We start from the raw sequence: 21,329 nt of genomic DNA, 5'->3' as shown, positions 1-21,329 counted from the left end.
GCAATCATACTGTTTTACACAAAGGACCACCAATTGGACGACATGGCAATGAGGTGGTCGATGCCGTAACAAAGAGACAAGTCAAGTTCGGAAAGCTTTGTCCCCTGCTCTTGTCCCCGATAATTCCAGGGTTTACCCTGTAAGAGTTTTCTGAGCAAAACTGGTGGTGCCCCCTCCACGCGTGACCCCTTCCTCACTGAACACGGATCCTGCCTCAGTCCAGCTTCTTTTGAAAGCCTGGCCCTGGAACAGCAGCGTGTGTTGTTTATTTAGCCACTGCTAGCAAACCAATGCCTGCTCAACATCCAAGAGTTAAACTATAACAAATTTTTTGTGGATGAGACCGCTGAAACAACCTCAGCCGGCTTCTAGCACACACGGTCGCAGTGATGCGACCGACCTGCCCGTAACAAAGATGGCGGCGGGGCGGCCGGGCTTGCCCACACCCGAGGTTCCTGCCCATATCCAAGATGGCCGCCGGGGCGTCACCGCTTCTCAGCCCCTCCGCTGCCCAGCTTTTCCCTATGGGCAGCGAGCGGCGCGGCCTCACCGGAAGCGGCGGCGCTCCGGCCGGCCCGGCGCGGCTCGGTGGCGGACGGCGGAAAGCCCGCCCCGCGCGGCGCGGCGGCCAATGGGCGCGGGAGCCCGCCCCGGCCGCATCAGCTGATGGGGCAATGTCTGTTGACAGGAGCCGCCCGGGCCGCGGCGCTGGGGTGAGGGGCCCGGGACGGGCCGCGCCGCGCCGCGGGGCCGCCGCACCCCCGCGCCTCGCCGGCCGCCCCCGCCCCGCTCCTGGGAAGGCAGCGGACGGACGGAAGCCGCCCCCGCTGGCTCTCCCGGCTCGGGGAGGGGAGCGGCCCTGCGGGGTGGGGGCGCCGGGAAGGGGCTGGGCTGGCTGCGGGGGGCCGAGCGGGAGGGAGGGTTTGGCGGCGCCGCACAAAAGGGAGCGGCGGGGCCGGGGGAGCCCTGGGGGTGCGAAGGGGCTGCGGGGCAGCGGCGCGCCGGGCCCGGCCTCGGGGGTGCCAGGGAGCGCTGTGCCGCCCCGGGGCCGTGTGCTGATGGGGTTTGGGTTCGCTTTGTTTGTTTTTGTCAGATGTGAATCCAAATGGAGCAATCGGAAGGAGGCGAGCAGAGCCAGCAGCAGCCGCAGCCCTGGGGGAAGCTGATCCGGCTGGGTGCAGATGAGGCAGAGCCGCACGTCCTGCTGCTGAAAAGAGAATGGACTATCGGGCGGAGGAAAGGTGGGACAGGGACGGGCTGCGCTGGCCTGGGGCGGTGTGCGGGGACAGCAGCCATCCCCCTCCTGGCCTTTACAGCGCTGGGAGCTGGACTGAAACTAGTTGGGCTTGGTGCTTCCGGCTGTTGGAGGTGTTTGCCAGGCACCCCCAAATTCCCAATTTGCCTCAGCTGTGTGAATAAGTAGTTTTATGCTGACCTTTTCTTTTTCAGTAACTTGTGACACATTTTAAAGTCAGAGTGCCTTTTTAGGTAGTCTGTGGCAGTTTGTGCAAATAAGGAAACCCGACTGTTGATTCAGAAGTTTCTGTGCTTCGGTCTTGTTTACGTTCTAGTTTCGTTTCTGTGGTTAGAATAAGTTGGAACTGCAATGCAAAATGCTTCGGCTTCACAGAGAAGAAAACACCCACATAAAAGCCCTTAATTCTTCTGGCCTTATAAAGATTGCCAACAAGTTCTGAAAGTTTCTCTGGGAGTCGGTTTGAAAGCTTTACTCCCAGAGTCTAGGACTTGTACTACTTGCCTTTATTTTAAAGCATTTCATGCTCACTGTGTTTGAAACAAGGACTGAAGTGTTTTAAGTTTCTTTTAAGCTGCCTTTACAGTGCTAATTTTCTTTTTCCTGTTCATCAGTTCAAGCTGTTCGGCTGATCAGTCACTTCCTGTAAATAGTTGTGAGCAAACACCAGATGCTGTATCTCTATGGGAAAGGCAGACAGTGTCTTATAGGAAAGATGTTTTGCAAATTTACAGTTGGTGCTATCTGTTGAGATTATCATTAAGATGTTTGAGGGTTGTCTGGCAGAAAAAAAGGTGAATTCTTCCTTCTTCAGTTGCAAACAGCTTTCCATAGCTGTTTGCTAATGGATTAGTTAAATGGATGGTTACTAGAATACCAAATTGTGACTTTATAAGCAATATCAGGCAGTGCTTGCTGCTTTCCTGCTGGATCTGTTGTTGAGATCAGTTCACTCACAGTGTGAATAGGTGGAGGGGAATCGTGGTTGTTAATTATAGCTTTGGTGTAAGCTTTTAGTGCTTTGAGTCCTTTGTGAGAGATCAATGGAGAGCCTTGAGTGTTGCTCTGAATACTCAATGTTAAAGTGAGGTAAAAAGACAGGATTTTCTCAGAGCCCTTGAGTTGGAGGTAGGAAGGATTTTATCACATCATCATGGCACTTCTCCTGCGTACCCCTAAATCTTAGTCCTAGGTTGTAATTCTCTTCAGCTTTGTTAACATAATAATGTTGTCAACCGAGATGAGGAAAACTTTGCTGTTTAAAAACAAACAAAAGACTGTAAGATAGAACAGTGATAATAATTTTTACGGGTTTTTTTAATCAGTTATTTGTTCTTACTACTTCCCCCCAATACACCAGAATAAAACAAGTTAAATCCAATTAAACAGCATTACAATGATGTGGAAAAAGAGCTGAGTGCTGTGACATATGTGCCTTTAGGAGTTAAACTGAGCACCTCAGATATGTGTGGATATTTCTGTAGCACTCTAGAACAGAGTAATTGTGATTTGATTTCCATCTCTGAGGGCTGAGACTGGGGGGAAAAAGGGAACTGAAACATCTCCACATGGTTGAAATGGTTATATCAGCACATGGGTCTATCTCACCACTTGTGTTTATGTGTCTCTCACTAGGCTGTGATGCTGCCTCTGTGACAGCAGGAGTTTTGAACTATTGCAGATGTACATGAGTCAGTTTATGTTGCGTTTATAGCCATGTAGAATGCTGATCTGACTGTGTAATGTGTATTTCTAAGCTTGCTGGAAAATCTTTCTTTTTAAGGCTGTGACTTATCTTTCCCTGGCAACAAGTTGGTGTCTGGAGATCACTGTAAAATCATAGTGGATGAAGAGTCTGGTCAAGTGTCATTGGAAGATACAAGGTTGGTTTCTCAGAATGTTCTTGGAGGGACTTTTGCCAAAAGCTCAGCTGGTTATACTAACCCTGAGCTACCATAATAAATTTAATTGCTTTCAGGGTTGAAACAGGGATTGAACATGATATCCTTCACAACCTCAAATGTGAAAATTTCTTCTTTATCTTTGTACATCATGGGCACATTCTGCTGGCCTGCCAAAGTGCCCCTGATGGCAGCTCTGGCCCTGCTTTGTTGTCATCTGCAAACCTGATAAGGGTGCATTCCCTCTCCTCTTCAAGGTTGTAATTAGAGATAGATCCAGGATAGATTCCTGCAGGGTTTATACTCCCAGAAGTTGTGGGACAGGATGCAAAATTTTTGGGGAAAAAAGATTTGTTGATATGTCTGGGAAAGGTTTATAGTTGTCATTCTCCAGTATAACCCTAAATTTCAGGATGTTCCAGACAACAAACCAAACTATGTTTGCCTGTCATGGCAGCCTCAGAGTGTAGCTATAAATCTCACCTGACAAACTGTCCCTGGCAGAATTGGTTTAGACCATTGTTATGACAGAACAAGCTAAATAAATTGTGCATGATGCAGAAACATTCCTGCCTATTTTTTTCCCTTACCCACCCCCTGAGGCAGAAGGTGCAGCCAGCTGAAAACTAGCAAAGCCAAATTAAAGTTAATTTTGTGTATGATATATTCATGAAAAGGTGAGGCTTGTAACAAGCTAGTGTAACAGAAAGGCTGCACATGGAGCATTGCCAGGGAGCTGCTTGTGCCTGTTACACTTCTGTGTATCTAACAAAGAGTAAATCCCTGGAGTGCTCTCCCTCTTGTGAGTTGAAGTGTGGCTGCCAATTGCTGAATCAAGAAACCAAACAGGTTTGATATGACTGCTTGCAGAAAACCCTTCTGGTTCTTCTGGGTCTTCCAATGTTTGTGCCAAATAGCAGATGAGTCCCAGAAAAATCAGGCTGAAAGAAGATGGCTCTTGAATGTTTGGGTTGGCAGTACAGATGCTCAGAGTCACAGCAAAATACTGCAAGGTCAGCTTTTTCTTCTCTGAAGTGGAAAATAATTTGGAAACATTGCTGTGGTCAAGCTCAGATTTTTCTGGTGAAGAGGAATGCCTTGAAGGAGGGAGTGAGTGTGGGACAGTCAAACTGAGTGGACTTTGTTTCTCTGTTGTGTCTAATCCAAAGAATATAATCAAATACATGTAGACAGCCAACATTTTGTCTTCTGATAGCATAATGAGTTCTTGAATGTACTTTAAAAGAATTACCCAAAATTTACAAGTGAAAGAAAATGTTTAGAGCATTCAAAATGATTGAGTAAATAAAAGTTTGGAAGTAACAAAAGCCAAGAGTTAGCAAATAGTAAAATAAATTACTCAGACTTACCCTCTTTTGGGATATGTTTCTGCTTTATTTTCCAAACCATGTTGCTTTATACTGCTTGAAAGAAAACAAATTGTACAAGCTGACCTAACACAGTGGAGGCAGCAGTTGGATTTCTCCCAGTAAAAGCAGTTGTAAGATTCTCCATTTTGAAAAAGAAATTTTAAAGGCAACTAGTGTAATTTCTTGTTATTTTGTAGACTTTTTCCTTTTAAGGTTCTAAGTAGTAGGGGATGTTTCTGATCAGGAAACAATTTAGACAAGGCTGATACTTCTATGACAGGCAAGCAGATACTCCCTTTCTGTGGGTAAATCATTGGTTGATCCTGCAGTTGGTGCTGGTGTCCCTTCTGCTATTGAATTCTCCTCACCCTCCAGTCAAAGCTATGTCTATGAACATTGAGAGTGGAGAATTACAGTACAGAAGGGATTCTGTACCTTAATAGAATTCAAAACTCATTTCAGTTTACAGTGTGTTCAGGATTATATGCACTTTAATATCAGATAAGTGTTAGCCCAGAAGCTTTAACATAAACTACATTCTTTCCCTGGATGAATGCAAATAAATATTAGAAATTATTAGATTGGCATTTTTCTTGGAAGGGTACGAAAGTTTCTTACAACACATGGATCATTCATCTACTTCAAAAGTAGCCCTGCTCTGAGTGAAGCTGTTCATATCAATTCTGCACAGCAGATGGGATTGGGAAGAAAACAGAATTTATGGTTCATTAATGAAACTGTAGAGTCATCAACCACATTGGAATTGAGTCAAGGCCTGACTTTTTTCGTACACTGATTAAAAAAGTGACACTGGAACATTTTGTGACATAGTTTCACAACACATTTTATATCTGATAGTACTGTTTTTCTTCTGCACTTGAAAAATGGTACAGCCAGTTGGCATCAATTCAATATCTAGTCCTAATGAATGGCCTTCATATTTGGGCTTCTCGTTGTACTTTCTACTTATTTTATAGGGAGCTTAATTTGAAACATAGAAGAATGTATAAATGTCATAATTTATCATGTGTGTCTACCCACAACATTAATCTGGAATGTCACCATATCTGTTAAAAGCCTCATGCTAAAGCCTGGAATTGGAAGTGAAAGGCTGATACAATTATCTGGGATAGCTGAATAATTTTTTCCCTTTGGTTGTTGGCTGAGAGATAAATACAACTGCTTTCATTTACTGATGCATTGAAGAAAAGCTTATGATTTTCAGTGTCAAGTGATATCCATTTATTCCTATTTCATTTGGGTCCATGTGTGCCAAATAATTCATTAGTCAGCTCTCACTGAAGTCTGTGTAACTACAGAGCTGAAAAGATTTGGCTGTCTGTGGTCAATTTGATGAATAGGGTCTTGCATAGCTATTTCTGCATCTTGCTTTGTGGAACCAAGCCTGAGTGGGTTATTAGATGTGTGATATTTTGGGCTTTTTCCTTTCCCCAAAAATACCTTGTTATTGTCCCCCAGAATGATCTTGGAACTTGGCAGTCATGACAGAGTTACTGCATAAAATACATTATTGTGACATTTCCCCCGCTATGTTTAGTGAAAAGTTTGGGCTAGGAATTGCCTGTAGAAGTTAAAATTCAGTAAAAGACAAGTCTTGTTACTTGAATTTAGCTGATTTATTATAAAAGAAGGTCTAGAACATTTGGGGCAGATGGGAGATGCCTTCTGGAAAACTGAGGAGGCCAAATTTGATGTTTCCTAGTTTTGTTAAAGGACTTCTGACAGGTTTCAGAGGTTGGTGTAAACTCAATATTTGTTGCGCAATTGAAGGAGATGCAATTTCTGCTTCAACATAATCTTTTTAAATGTTGTCACTACCATCAGTATGAAGTAAAAAATCAGTGTTGTTTTTAACAGAGGGACTAAAATTCTATTTTCCTCTTAATTGCTAACCTTTGGCAATCATTTAGTGATTTCTCTGTTCTGCTGGTTCTTCAGTGCTTATGTCTTTCAGCCTAGCCAACGCCTGTATGCCTGAGGGGAAAAGGATGAGCTATGAGTGGTTTTCTTGCTTGTAGGAGCAGCTTGAAGTTTCATCAATGTGGCCCAAAATTTTTTTTTCATTTCTTGAAAGTTTAAAGCAGCATCTCATTTATGTTGGATCAGTTGATTCAGCCACCCAGACTGTGGAAGCAGCTGCAGCAGCAAGACCAAGAAATAATACCTTGATCACAACTTGATGTAGTGCTTCCAAAGGGCTTGGTTTTTCTTTTGGGCTTTGAATTAATATTTTTGTGTTAGAAAAGAGAAAGGGGAAGTGCTTATTTCCAAAAAATTCCCCTGCAGTGAGGGACAGTCCGCAGTGCCCTGGGCACGGGCCGTGCCTCCAGGAGGTGGCAGCACAGCTTTGCTGTTATTTCTTGCAGCTGCTCTGCAGAGGAGCAAAAGCAGATATTTTCTGTTCATTCATATTTGGTACCAGTTTGTGAGATTTTGAGTGGCAGAAGTTGGAAATTCGAGAGGGCTGCAGCCCTGAAGGACGCTTACTGCAAGGGAGCTGGAATTATTTAGTACTTGAATAACTTGACTTTATTATAAAACATCAATGGCTTGTGTATACGACATCACCCATAGTTAAGGGGATAAAGAAATTAATCAGCAATGCTCTGCATTTTTATTTTCCCTAGTTTAATTTCTTCTACAAGTATTAAATTTTTTATCAATATCAAAATAATTCATTCCAATTCATCTTTCATTATGTATCACTTTTTTTCACCTTTTTTCTCACTTTCAAGTTGCAAACAGTCCAAGTAACCTCACAATTTTAGGTTTTTTTCCTTTTTGAAGGAGGAGGGGGCACAAAAATTACCACTGTATGACATCCCTGACTGTACAGGAGAAGTTCCTTTGTCACAGAACATCTCAGGAGATTTCCAGTATTAAATGGAAAACACAGCCTAGAACTTTTTGAATAGAACTCTCATTGTCCTTTTGGTTTTATACTTAAAGGGTGGAGACTATTGTACAGAAGCAATCATCTAATTATTTGGAGACCTAAGCCAAATGTTAGGGGTCTTTTGTCTGTCAACTGCCATCTCTTTACCAGTAGTGCAAATGAGCTTTGAAGTTCCAGTAGCTCTGCATTTCTTTGGGAGAAATTTTTTGTTGTTAAACTTCCTTTTTTAAAAAATATTTTTTAGTCCACTTACTTTTTTAGGGGGCAGCCAGTAACTTTTCTTCTTTAAATGTATCTTGTGTTTTTCCTTCCTTCTCCCGTGTAGTTATGAAAACATTTATGCTAAGTTATCTTTTCTCTTTACAGTACTAATGGAACAGTAATTAATAAACTGAAAGTGGTTAAGAAGCAGACATACCCATTACAGACTGGGGATGTGATCTATGTTGTTTACAGAAAAAATGAGCCAGAGAACAGTAAGTGAATAATACTTTTTAAATGGTGTGCTTAGTCATTTTCTTTTGAGTCATGAGGGAAAAGAAATATCAGTATAATGAAATTGAGTAGTTCTGCTTTAAAGAGAAATATGTTTAAAAACAAGTCTCTGGAGAAGAGGTCATGGATGTGCCAGTTTTTACAGAGACAAATCTGAGCAACTGTCTGAAATTTAAATGTGCCTAGAAGTAATTTTGGTAGAACTAATGCATGGAATGGTAAGTAATGAGGTTCTAATCGCATGTCCAGTGCTTCTTTTAGAAGTCAGATTGCTGGGGTAGTTAGTGATACTTTATATATCCCAGCGAAGCAGTTTTTAGCACCAGCAGGAAAGGCTGCAAAAACTTTTTGTTTTGTGTGTGTAGGTTTTTGTGTATGTAGGTTGGCTTTTTTTGTTTTGAAGAGGAAGAGACAAAATGGGGGGGAGATGGGGAAAGCCCTACAGTGAAAGTAGAATTTGTAAACCTGGAACAATGCTATATTTACAGTTTTCATACAGTAATAAAAATATAAACTGTTAATTTAAAAATTCTAGATACATACTCACTGTTTTAATACTTTCTTTATGAAATTGCTGTTAATTTATAGACAGCCAGACAGATTTATGCTGTCTGGTGTAAATGTTACATGAAGCAGTGATAAGCTGTATTTTTCTGTCTGTGGAGTTTATCTCACAAATCCTCTCTGAGCTGGCACTATTGCACTTGATGCTACTTAGATGAATCACTTGGGTGAATTTTCCAGGCAATGAACTGAAGCACTGATTTCCATTTGGGTTAATAAGTAGTTAAATTACTAAGCCTTCAGTTTTGCTTTTTCAGCTTTTCCATCTTCAGACACACAGGAAAAATTTAGGGCATGCCTGTTTGGCCATTCTAAGTCCTACTGAAGGAGACAAAATTTTAACTTCTGATCAGAAAAAGGATTGCTGCCAACTGAAGCAGGCTTATTTACTTGTAGGTGGTTGATGGTGACAAAAATGTAGCAAGGTAGAGGAATTTTTGGAACAATATTAAATTCAAGTAAGATTGAAAAGAAAAGGATATTATCCAGTTGGTTTTATTAATAGATTCTAAATTAGTTTCTCGCTGAAACTTATGGCATGTCCCAATCTGTATTTTTGAGAGTTCGTGTATCTCACAAAGAAATGAAATAATATTGATTGAAGAGGTTGAGAAGTGAGCTCAGAAATAATAAGCTTCTTCGAAGAACTTTGATTCAAGTATCAGTAAAAACACAGTCTGTTCTGACAGAGCAGATTTTAGGTTTAAGAAATGATTAAGCCTCTGGTTCCATGGCTGGCACAAGTTAAACGTCACACAAAAGCTGCTCTGCCTGGTTTCCTGGGAAGAAAAGATCTTGCTGTGCTGCTCCTAATTGCCTCCTAAGTAGGAGTATTAACATGGTACCATTGAGGTGACCCCTCATTTGCCTCTTCCATTGTCAGACACTTTAGGGATGCAGCCACTTGTGAATAGAGGTTGTTTATGTGGGATTAAGTGAATTTTTGTTTCAAGAGCACGATTAATATTTTTAAATCTCTTTCAGATGTTGCTTATCTTTATGAATCCTTAAACACAAAACATGATGCAACTCAAGAACCAGTAGGTAAGAAAGTAGTTCAAGATCCATGGAGAGGAGCTAAGCTCCAATGACTAATGTAACCCTCTTGAGAGAGTTTGATTCCTTGGAATTTTGAAGCCATGATGTGTTGATTGTCACAAAGATAGTTTTCTTTTCTTTCCCCCCTTCCAACTGTAGAAGTTAATGTAGAAAACCAATGCCATGTGACCAAAGATACCTCAAGTACAGGAAGAAGTAATGATGAGACCCAAATTACCTCATCACTGTCAGCTACTCAGTCTTGCTATGAGGAACCACAGCCATCTACTTCTACATCAAACCTCTTTAATGCTTCTCCTACCTCTCCAGTCGAGTCTGCATCTGTTCAGCAGGATAATCCATCTACATCTGGTGAGACTTGGGTCAAGTAGTTAAAGTTTTAAAATTAACATATTCATCTCTTACCCCCATCTTGGTCTAGAATTTGCCTTATAAAGTTCTAGTGAAAATATCAGGTGGATATGTGCATTTTAACCTTCTCTCTATGGACAGGCAGGGTAAATCCTGATAGATGAGTGAAGGAATTGTGAGAATTCCTGTGGGGGACCTCATTGGCTCCTATGGAAACAAAGCTTTCCCTTTGCTGTGATCCCAACCTGTTACGTATGATCAGTATTGCATAACCCTGGCCTGGCATCCTTGTCAGGAAGACCTGGTGTGGATAATAGTCTTAAGAATAAATACTTCCCAACTGAAATAGGAATGGGGATTTTAAGTAGGGTTACACAACTAATAGGTTGTTTTTTCCCCCAGGTTTTCCAATTAGCAGATTGGTTCAGAGTGTGTTTAGTAAGTTATGCAGTCTTTGCCTTTCTGCTCCACTTTTTCCTATTCAGATGTTTGGATTGATGCATGTGCCACATCAGTTTGAGTACCTTTTGTTTTCACACATCCCATAGCTGTGTGCAGCCATGTTAATATTTCTTTATTCATTGTTTTATAGGATCACAGTCCTCAGTTGTCACTCCTGTGCCTGCTTTCCCCATCTCGGAATCCATGTGTGTAAGAGCACTGCACGACAAGCATGAAAAGCTGGATGTGAATGCTGAAGCTTCTGGAATTGCTCCAGAAATCACTGACAAAGAAAATGCAGAATCAGATTCTCAAAGAACAGGGGAGGAGGAAGGTTTGGAACCTGCTAAGAAGAAACTAAAAGGAGGCTAGTATCTGCAACTTAACCCTCAGCCCCACCCCTCCAAACTGAATTACCACAGCTGTCATCAGTCCTTCAGCTTGTTTCTTGTGTCTCACTTACTTGATTTCTGGTCCCATGAAAATAATGGCTTCAGCAGCAGAAGCTGTAGTGTGTAAAGCAAGAACCTCTTTTGGGACTGTTGCCAGCGAACAGTCAATCAGTGCAGATCTTTCAGGGATTTTTTTAATACTTGCATAAAAATAGTTAAAAAAAGCATTAAAAACTATCTCCTTCTGTCTTTGTAGATGAAGATACTTGTCCAAATCTTTCACCAGCAGCTCCAAGTGAATGTATAATTAAAATTGGCTCTGAAGATGCAAAAACATCAAATGTGAAACCAGATAAGATGGAAGAGACGTTAACGTGCATTATCTGCCAAGAACTGCTGCATGACTGTGTAAGGTATGTAAGAGTGATAAAAGCTTTAATCATGTGGTAATAATGCAAGACATTCAGTGACAGCTGTTTGAGGAGGTCAGGATAATCAGCATTTTCACAAGCCCTCTTGATTTTCCTTTTCCTACCCTATGTAGGTAGTCAAATCAATGCTAAATAGTTTTTTCAGGGTTATGGATGTATCTGAAAAAAATGAAAGATTTGTATTTTGACTCAATTTTTGTTTTCCAGCTTGCAGCCTTGTATGCATACTTTTTGTGCTGCCTGCTACTCAGGATGGATGGAAAGATCTTCTTTGTGTCCAACTTGTCGTTGTCCAGTAGAACGTATTTGTAAAAATCACATATTGAACAACTTGGTTGAAGCTTATCTGATTCAGCATCCAGGCAAGTTGAACAGTGGCTGTGGCAGAATCCAATGGATTTCTCACATGAGCTGCTTCACTGGTGTCAGGACACACTGTTGTCTATAAAATACCTGTGTGTATTTTTACCCTGCTGTTTTCTCTGACATAGCTTGTCAGAAAACAAGTGCATCTAACATGACATAATAACCTGTGGAAGATGATTTAATAATGTGAGTGCGCTAAGAATGCTTCATTTTAATTTGTTACTTCATCATGAGAAGGATACTTTTGAAAAACATACTTGAATTTAGATTTAATTAACTTTGATTATGGCCTCTTGAAAACAAAACTTAAGTTGCCCGATACTGGACTTCCTTAACAGAGAGGGGAATTTAAGTAAGATGATCTAGAACTCTCTCATCCAAAACCAAGTCTTATGGAAATGAAAATACAATAATGGTAACTATATTAAGAAAGTAGAGTGCAGATAAGGGATGTGAGGTGTTATTTTCTCTTGAAGTTTGAATTTGGTTCTCCTGCCAGATAAATGTCGCAATGAAGAGGATGTTCGGAGCATGGATGCCAGAAACAAAATTACTCAAGACATGTTGCAGCCCAAGGTGCGGAGATCGTTCTCAGATGAGGAGGGAAGCTCTGAAGATTTACTGGAATTGTCTGATGTAGATAGTGAATCCTCAGATATCAGGTATGTCTGTTTCTAGGTTGTGTGCCTATGTGTGAATGCACAGAACCACAAACTGAGCTAGTTTTACAAGTGCTCTTATTGCTGATAGTGTTTCCATGGTCATTGCCAGGACCTGTTTGCAGATTAAGTTCACTTTTGACAGTGATTAACTTGGTAGTTTTGCTGGCCATCCTTCTGAACCTTGAGCAATCACCAGAAATTAGAACTTCCAAGAATTCCAGCAAAATGTGACCAACAGTTCTATGTTGAATTGTGCAATAAAAAAAGACAGATTTCTGGTTAAGATCTTATCAGGAGATAAAGTAGTCCATGATCCTGTGAATGTGTTTGCAATTATTGTTCTTTCTTATGTGGCTGCTTTCACTTGGTCTATGGTACCAAAGCAGCTGATGCTTGACTCTAGGAATTCCCAAGTACCAAAATGCCTCCTCTTTCTTTTCAACAGCAAACATTTATTGCTGAATGTCTACAGAGGAACAGAATTCTTGTAGATAACCATTCCAACTTTGTTCCTCTTTCTTTCAGTCACATTGCTCTTTTTGTCCTTTAGCTTTTGTTTAAAATTTCTTGAGGAATACTACAAAACCCAAAGTTTTTATCTGTCACCGCTACAGCAGAGCTAGGTACTGAGTTACATAAGCTTTCATCTGTTACTGAATGAGGAAATCCTAAAGTTAAACTTCGAGAGTCTGACCAGTCTTGTGACCTAAGTTGTATTTGCATTTGTTTGGTATAATTTCATGTTGTTCTTTCAGTCAACCATATATAGTATGCAGACAGTGCCCAGGGTACCGAAGACACTCTGTTCCAGCTGTGCCTGGCACAGGCCAGGAGACAGAGGCAGGAGGAATGCAGGCCCTGGGAGATGCTCCATCAACCTCTGCCAACTTCCCTGCAGGTCAGTGTCACATTGCCCCAGCAGTGCAGCATAAAATACTGCAACTCAGACACTCAGGGCAGAATCACAGAATGCTGGGGTTGGAAGGGACCCTTGAATATCATCTCCACCTCCCCTGAGCTAAGCATTGAGCTATGCTACAGCTATGAACTAAGTTAGACCTAAGCAAACTCCCTCTCACAGGACTGTGAGAACAACTCCACACCAATGTCTTTGCAAATACAGCATTTGGCTGTTATTGTCCAAAATGGGTTGCTGATGGTTGAAAAGCTCTTAACCTTTTCTGCATACTGAAATATTTTACACAGCTGTGCAGTCCAGAAGTCTGAATGCTTTTTTTTCTGCTGCTTCATAGAGTTTTTGTAAAAAGGTTGCTTGTTACTTCAAGATTTTTATGTTGTTAATATTCATTAAGATTCCTCATCCAAACTGCAATTTCTAAATTGTTCAATCTTTTTTTTTTCCTTTTTAACTCATCCAGCTGTTCAGGAATACGTGTGTCCTGCTCAAGGAAGTCATGTAATATGCACCTGCTGCTTTCAGCCAATGCCTGACCGTAGAGCAGAGCGTGAACAGAATCCTCATGTTGCTCCTCAGCAATGTGTGTACACTTTTTATTTTCTATAGAAGTCTCTCCTTATTTATTATTAAACCTAAATTTACTTGGAAGACTGTTTTTTGTTTGAATCTTCTTTATTTGGATGCTTGTAGAGACAGCATGCAAGAATCTTGCTTTAAAGAATTTATTAGTCCTTTAAAGAATGTATTTTAAATGAAAAAGTTGTACCTTTTTTAAACCAAGTTTATTAGGGCTCTGTTGTTACTGATTTATGAGAATGGTAACTGTTGAGTTTTGTTGTGTTCAGGTCCTTACAAGGGTTTTCTTTGTTATTTTACAGGCACAGTTTGTCTGCAGCCCTTCTGTCACTTGTACTGGGGCTGCACTCGCATGGCGTGTTTTGGCTGCCTGGCACCATTCTGTGGTACTCTGGAGTAATTTTTTTGTTTATCAGCCTGTTCACTTTGCAATAATGCCTGTCTTGAACTTTCAGTAACTTAAAAGCAGATCAGTTTGTAGCACAGTCATGCAAAAAGATGCATGGCCTGTGTCCTCACATTGCAAACACACAAAATTGAAGGGGCATGTGTCTTAACTTTGACAGGATTTAACTTTGTGCCTTCATACAATATTGGGGTTAGAAACTGCACTTGCTGAGCACAATTCTTTCCAATATAAAAAAACATGGTGTATTTCAGTCTAGTAAGAGAATCATACAAAACAGTGCAAAAGCACTGAACATCTGATGATATCAGATTAGAAAAGAATCTTGCCCTCTTAAATATGCAGACTTCTGAAACTCAAGGTTTTTTGACATTTAAAAAAGTAAATTAGAACAGTTGGAATGGCTTGGCTGCAGTTTGGAGCTAATACAATATGCTTTATTAGCCCTGGTGATTTGTGCAGCTTGGTAGTGTTTGTGGACTGAAGCTGGAATTTTAAAATCTCAGGATCTTGTCTGTGCCACTAGAAGTTACAAATCACATGCATTAGCACATGTTGAATGCAGTCATGTACTTGGTGCTCACATGAGCCTGTGCATGTTATTTCAGGAAACAGAAGAACCTTCAGAAAATGTGTGAGGGCCACAGGGTTTGGGCAAGAAATAGTAACTTTTCTTCTTCTTGTTCTGATTAGAAATAAATCTTGGTGATAAGTGTTTAGATGGTGTCCTGAATAACAACCACTATGAATCAGATATCCTAAAGGTATGTGTAAAAATCATTGTGTGTGATAATAACAAATGTGCAAAGTTTAAGATGTACTCACTGATGAAATAGAAGTCATGTGCTGCCTGATACTTACAGTGGCAGCACTGTGTCACTTGCAGAACCTGACTCTAAAAGGCTGATTAAATGAGCCCCAAATGATCATCCAAAATGCTATTTAAGAGAAAAATAATTCAATAAAAACATGCCAGGAAAACAATGCTTGTTAAATGTTTAGTCCCAGACAAGTTAAATTTCACACTAACTTGTATGGAAAGTGTTTTGTCCATACTATAACAGGGTTGCCTAAATTAGGTAAACTGGGTGAAATCTTGATTTGAGGTAAATGAGAATGTGACTGGAATGAATCTATTTGCAAACTTTTGGCAAAAGTGGAGATCTGAAAAAAAGATACTTAGTGGAAGGTTTTATTGGTGCTCTAAATGTATCATGCTAATTAAGTTACAGGTATTTAATTTTTTCTTGTCATCAGCATAAACCCATTCTGAAAACATAATTACTGATAGATTTGGAAATATTTGAGAATAAATGGCTTGCTTACTCTTTAAGATTGGAGATTTTTCTAGATTAAACACTTAAAATTGCTCTTTTCAGGATTACCTGGCATCCAGGGGTCTGACATGGAAAAATATGTTAAATGAAAGTCTCTTAGCTCTTCAAAGAGGAGTTTTTATGTTGTCAGGTATGTGTTGTGTTCAGTTTGCATGTGCATGACTGCTTGTCTGGATGTAACTCAGCAATGTTATCAAGAAGTTTGGAGTTCTGTGTACAGAACCAGTGCAATCCTGGCTCTTTAGTTAAACCTGATTTATTAAGCCTTACATTTTTTACCAACTGGTTTTCTCCCCAGATTACAGAATTACTGGGAACACAGTGCTTTGCTACTGTTGTGGCCTTCGCAGCTTTCGAGAACTTGCCTACCAGTACAGGCAGAATATTCCTGTTGCTGAATTGCCAGGTGGGGATTGTTTTGCTCAGTAAGGAGGGGGAAAAGTAATTGAAAGAGTTAACATGAGTTTTATCTTTGTATTGGTGTTCTTTTGGTACTTTCATGTAGCCCATTGCAAATCTTGGTGCAGGGCTAATGCCTTAGCTCCTTGCTTTACTTGTCAGCTGCAAGCTTGTGTATAGTTATTTTCAGATTCCCTAATGGAACCTTTTCTTTCAGTATCATTTCTCATCTGTAGAATAAATATATCTGCAGAGTGAAAAGAGGAACTCAGTCAAATCAGAATATAGTCAACAGGAACCAATTGCTGTAATTAAATTTATTTTCCCATTTAAGTACATAAAATTATGCATTTTCTGAACAATTTAACACTTTACCAGCTCTCAACTAGGAACTAGAATGCTTTTATAAACTGATTCTAAATCTTTGCATTTACAATTTTAGTATAAAACTGCATGCAAGCAACTGTCCCTCATTCAGACCTAAATTTGTTTGGGACAGAAGCTGTTCCAACAGTTTGCTTTTAGATATTACTTCTGTCAACTTAGTTCTTGCTGTTAGCAACATCTTCCCAGTCTTAAGTTGTTGAGAAATCTGCTTGTGATGCTGTACATAATGAGCAAAAATTGTGTATCTGATTTGCCCTTAACGTTGGTTTTCAGTTCATCTACTGGACAGCTGAGTTGTAATGTATGTGAAGGTGGGGGAAAGCAGCAAACTCTATCCAAATTAATAATTTTTCTTTTGTGTGGAAATACATCTAGACAAATGCTGAGTGTCTAATCAAGTCCATCTCTATTAAAATAAATGGTAAAACTTCAGTTGGCAGCACAAAGAACCAATCACTTTCATCATAATTCCGCATTAACATTAAAAACTAATTTTTTGTCCTTCACAGAGTGTTTGCTTTGTTTCCAGAAAGGTGAAACAATATAGTTCTAGAGTCATTTCTTGCCAATCATGTGTTGTTTCTGATGAGTAACCACCATTTGCAGTGGCTTAATAATCTGGGTCACTTTAATGACTTTTGTAATAAATGCAGCATTTCCTTTGCTCTTCTTGCAGTGACTGTCACGTCACGTCCTGATTGCTACTGGGGACGCAACTGTCGAACTCAGGTCAAAGCACACCATGCCATGTAAGTTGTACACTTCAGAAGGTGGTTTTGCTTTGTGTTCCTTAAAAAAACCAAACCAACAACAATCTAAATGCAGCCTTTCAAGTGCCAGAACTTGCAGCATAAAGCAGGGTTGGGTGAGCATTGGGGAATTTTTTGTCATTTTTGTTTTTAACACGACTTTGAAATGAGCCCTCCGTGCATCAGGGCACTGCCAGCACTTGTAAGTTGATGTAACCCATGGCTGACACTTCTTGAGGCTGTTTTTCCACCCACTGGGGTGGAAGGATTCTTTTAGTGAAGTGCAGCTTCCATTGAAGGAATCAATTGGTGGGAATAATTAGCAACAGGAGCAGCTTGGAGCATGTAACATAAGCCCCAGCAGGTTCCCGAGGAGTTTCTAGGTCTTACATCTCTGACCCAAGGAATCTGGCATGCCTCAAAAATTAAATACTGAGCCTGAAAAGAGATTAACCCTCTACTTGTCAAGAGTTTTAATACCAGCCTTGGACTGCTGGTATCTGGAGAGAAATGTCCTTCCAAAATAAATCAGGCTTCTTGAGTAAAAATATCAAGGCCAATGCAGTTTTATTCTTGTAAAAAGATGCACATGTAGTAAGACAAATATTAAAGACTCATAAAACAAAAATTTTCTCCCTAAGAACTAACTGGTTTCAGGCAGGGTTGAAAAATCCTTCTTGCCTTATGAATAATTCTCTAAATTCTCAGTGTAATTTAAGGTAGAGGAGCTGTTACCCCTTATTGAGAAATTGCCTTAATGAATAGAAGATTCTGCAGTATCTTTCTAATGTTGCAATGTACATACCCGCTTAGCATAATTCCTTTAATATTTCAGGTACTGTGGGTTGAAAATAACCAGTCTGTGCAGCTCAGGCAAGCAGATCATAAGACAGACTTGTAAAATATTCATCTGCAGTCTCTTACAAATTCAAGGGTTTTACCAAATAGCTTTCAAAAATAATTTTGGATTTAAGTTGCAGATGTAATTTGAAGTACCACTGCTATCTGTAACTTCACATTATAGGACAGTCTGTGTTCCCAGAGGAGATTTTGTTTTGAAATGTTAGCGTTAATTCAATATCAAAGTACTCACCAGTCATCTTTGTTCATGTTGTGGATAATTTCATCTAGAATAAAAATGACTCAGGGGTTTTTTCCCCTTCTTTTTTTCCTTCTTTCTCTTTTTTCCCCAAGCATTAGTCCTTCCTAGAACTTTACTGGCTGCTACACTTGTTCTTGAAATCCATAAAAGCAAACAGTGCTGTCATACGACTCCTTTATATCCAGATAATATTTTAATTTTTTTAATTGAGCTAAATTGTTCTACTAAGTAGTTAAATTATGTGAGCAAGGTTTTTCTGATCTTTGATCTAATCCAGCTGAGGGGGAAATTCAGGATCTCCTTTGCACCATTTCCTCCACATGTAGTGACACACTCAACCCCTCATCTTCTGTTTCAGTTGTGTGTGAGGGGCCACATGGCCCAAGCAAGAGAAAAAGAAGGAGCAGTGAAATGTTTTTGAGAAGTGGGAAGAAGTGCTTGGTAGTAAACTATGTTTTTTGTTTAATCCATGAAGACAGATTTGGCATTCCTATAAAACTTGGATAATACAGGCTGAGAAAAACTTTTTCTTTCCAGAAGATTCTAAGCCACTAAGAGAATGTGTTTATGTTGAAATATAAAATTAGCCTAGTTAATTCTAGTTCTTAATGACTTGTGTAATGCTGTCTACTAAAAGTTACTAATACCTTGCAGGGGAAAATTAAATCACCAATTCCTGTTTTAATTGCCTTCTGGGTTTGAAGTATGCAGAAGTATAGAGGAATGCTTTTTAATAACAGGTTTTCTGTGTGCATAATAAAACTAATGGGGGTTAGGCAGGAGAGATGTTGAAAATCCTGTTGCATGTAAAATGACAGTAAAGTATGATCTAAACAGGTTCTGAAAAAGATTTCAGTGTGTAAATGGTCTGCTTTAGAGTGTTTAACATTTAAAATACCCTGTGCAAAATGCTGAATTGCTTTTGTTGCCTGACTTGTGAGAACTTTGTTACATTTTAATATTCTTATGTTTTTCTTTATTTTAGGAAATTCAATCACATTTGTGAGCAAACAAGATTCAAGAACTGAAAACTTGTAGTCTGTAGAGAGGGGACAAAAGCCTGTTACACTGCTTGTACAGTTAAGGGTTTCAGGGGATCTGCTCAGTTCCCCCATAGCAGGGAATCATTCACTTTTCCATCGGGTAACCTGATGTGAAATTTTTAATTTGTAGAATTTTACAGCTGTACATGAGTAAGGTAGATTTTTTTTTTTCCCAAGGTAGTCCAGCAAGCATTGCATTCCATGCTCATGACTACAGTGAAGAACACAAACAAATCACACTCACAAAAACCAGCCATATGTTGGGATGACCTAAGAATAAGGAGTGTATTTGCACTACTTGTGAAGAAACTAAGAAAAATTGATAGACTTAAAATAGAGAAGTTTTGTAAAAGTATCTGATGGGTATTTCAAGAGCCATTAATATTTAAGGAGGATATTCTCAGTGTATATTTGTAACTGCATTTTGCGGTAGTCCGATATTTTGTTGCTACCCATTGCCTTTGGGCTAGAAACCACATTAATATTCCTTTTTAAAAAATCCATCCGATAAACAGCTGTTTCAACTTAAAGCTTCTACCATCTGTGCAGTGTTACAGTGGAGGTAGTACAGTTTCCTTTCTTAGTTTAGACATGTTGATGTTTTTATTCACGTGAAATTACAAAAAGAATTGCACAAAAATTTGAAGATCACATTTAAAGGTGGGATAATACTTGAAGCAGAACAGACATCTGCTAATATTACTTCTGTAGTGTTTTATATCAGAAGACCAAACAGTGCTTTTGACATAGAGCAGCCAGTAGGACACACTGGTTCTTTTTTTTTGTATTTCTTTTTTGGTTTGATACCATGTGCTAAATATGTACCTCTGCAATGCAGCTGTTCTCTAGCATGCATACACTGGTGAAAATGTAGAAAAAACTAACTTAAAACAGCATATAGCAGCTTTACTGGAAGGAACAATCTTACAGAAAATGAGTGAATTTGGACAAATTGTAGCAATATGGAGGCATTTCTGGATAGGGATAGAGATAGGGATCATGAAGGGGCACACTGGTGTCACTGACATAGGAAATGTGGATTTCATTTTCATGCCTTCTGCAGAGCTCATTCAGGAGATGTCCCACGTGTCATTAAAAACAAAGAAATCCCAACTTTCCCCCTTCCTACAAATTGATATGATCATAATCTGGTTGCTAATGTTGACAGACCTCAACTGGGACCAATTTTGTTCTCATCACACCTACAAGAGTGGAGCAGAATGAGAAGAAATCATTCAAAGCTACCTCTGTAGAGACCATGTTGTTTTAAGTATGCCTTATTTTATGAGCAGGATTTATACTTGGATGTTAAAAAGTGTACACACAGTATCTTGTGATATAATGGAGCACAAATGATGCAGCACATCGTGTCTACTGGTTGCAGTGAATTGAGCAACTATTTCCAGTAATACACATCTTACTAAGAATGCTAATTAGAATGATGTCTTTCTGTTTAGATTTTTTATTTTTGAAAATAGCTGTCGCAAGGATGGGTCTGTTGACCATGCCCTTATGCTATTAAAAATACACTTTGGTGTGGACTTCTCTTCCTAATCTCTGGGCATTTTCTCCTTTGAGTAGGATTGAAATTGGATCTGGAATATTACTTGAAACTTCTTTTAACAACAACAGTGTGTTTCTGTCTTTTAGTATTAACAATGTTCTGTTGCTTCTGTATTTGTATTTTATGTTTAGATTTTTTAATGGTTATTGTATCTTCTCAGGACAACCATTCCCAGCTGGTTTTGATCTCATTTCATCTCTGGCTGTGCATGTAGCAAATTGAGTGCAGTTATGGAGATCAAGCCTTTGCACATTATATGCAGAAATGTGCTTTACATTCTCATTCACCACTCCCACACCCCAGATGGGCTTTCAGCACAGTCTTGTCACTGTGCTGGTGTTCAAGCCTCTTGTGCTGAAGTTGTTTTGTTGGTCAGGAGTAACTTGCACTTACTCAAGTTTTGTTGGTGTAGGGGTGTATTGAGTGACCATAAGAAAAAAAAAATTGGGGAAAAAACCCAAACAGCAGAACTCATGTGCTTAACATCTAAAGTACCTGTGCAGTAGATGTTCTTCAAGTTGTTTTTCTAAACCCCTCTTCCTTTTCCCAGTCACAGGTAATTAATCTACCTTTCTATGCATATAGGGTTGCAGTAGTGCAATGGAATGAAGGGATTTTTTTTGGTCATTTATATTGTACCAGG

The 21,329-nt window shown here is 39.7% G+C and overlaps 1 protein-coding gene across 1 annotated transcript; it reads left to right on the top strand.

Moving 5' to 3' along the window:
* The first annotated feature begins 666 nt into the window (after positions 1–666).
* Positions 667–19,335, top strand: CHFR (checkpoint with forkhead and ring finger domains). The gene is made up of 18 exons (XM_054288847.1): positions 667–713; positions 1,094–1,241; positions 3,039–3,138; positions 7,810–7,919; positions 9,487–9,546; positions 9,700–9,912; positions 10,505–10,720; positions 11,002–11,158; positions 11,384–11,538; positions 12,042–12,204; positions 12,960–13,102; positions 13,584–13,703; positions 14,002–14,085; positions 14,799–14,869; positions 15,485–15,572; positions 15,741–15,848; positions 16,905–16,977; positions 19,065–19,335. Exons 2-18 carry the CDS (start codon positions 1,106–1,108, stop codon positions 19,105–19,107), a joined length of 2,040 nt encoding a protein of 679 aa, XP_054144822.1. The 5' UTR covers positions 667–713; positions 1,094–1,105; the 3' UTR covers positions 19,108–19,335.
* Positions 19,336–21,329: the final 1,994 nt, after the last annotated feature.

Source organism: Melozone crissalis, unplaced genomic scaffold (genome assembly GCF_028551555.1).
Source record: "Melozone crissalis strain CALT ecotype California unplaced genomic scaffold, PUWL_Pcris_2 ptg000063l_1, whole genome shotgun sequence".
Classification (NCBI taxonomy): Eukaryota; Metazoa; Chordata; class Aves; order Passeriformes; family Passerellidae; genus Melozone; species Melozone crissalis.
Note: the sequence above shows the minus strand (reverse complement) of the source record. Positions and strands in the feature narration are given on the sequence as shown.

Coding starts and splice junctions, on each gene's coding strand:
- CHFR (XM_054288847.1), top strand. CDS start 1,106: ATGGAGCAATCGGAAGGAGGCGAGCAGAGCCAGCAGCAGCCGCAGCCC. Junction 12,205..12,959: donor AGTGAATCCTCAGATATCAG/GTATGTCTGTTT, acceptor TTGTTCTTTCAG/TCAACCATATATAGTATGCA. Junction 16,978..19,064: donor GTCAAAGCACACCATGCCAT/GTAAGTTGTACA, acceptor TCTTTATTTTAG/GAAATTCAATCACATTTGTG.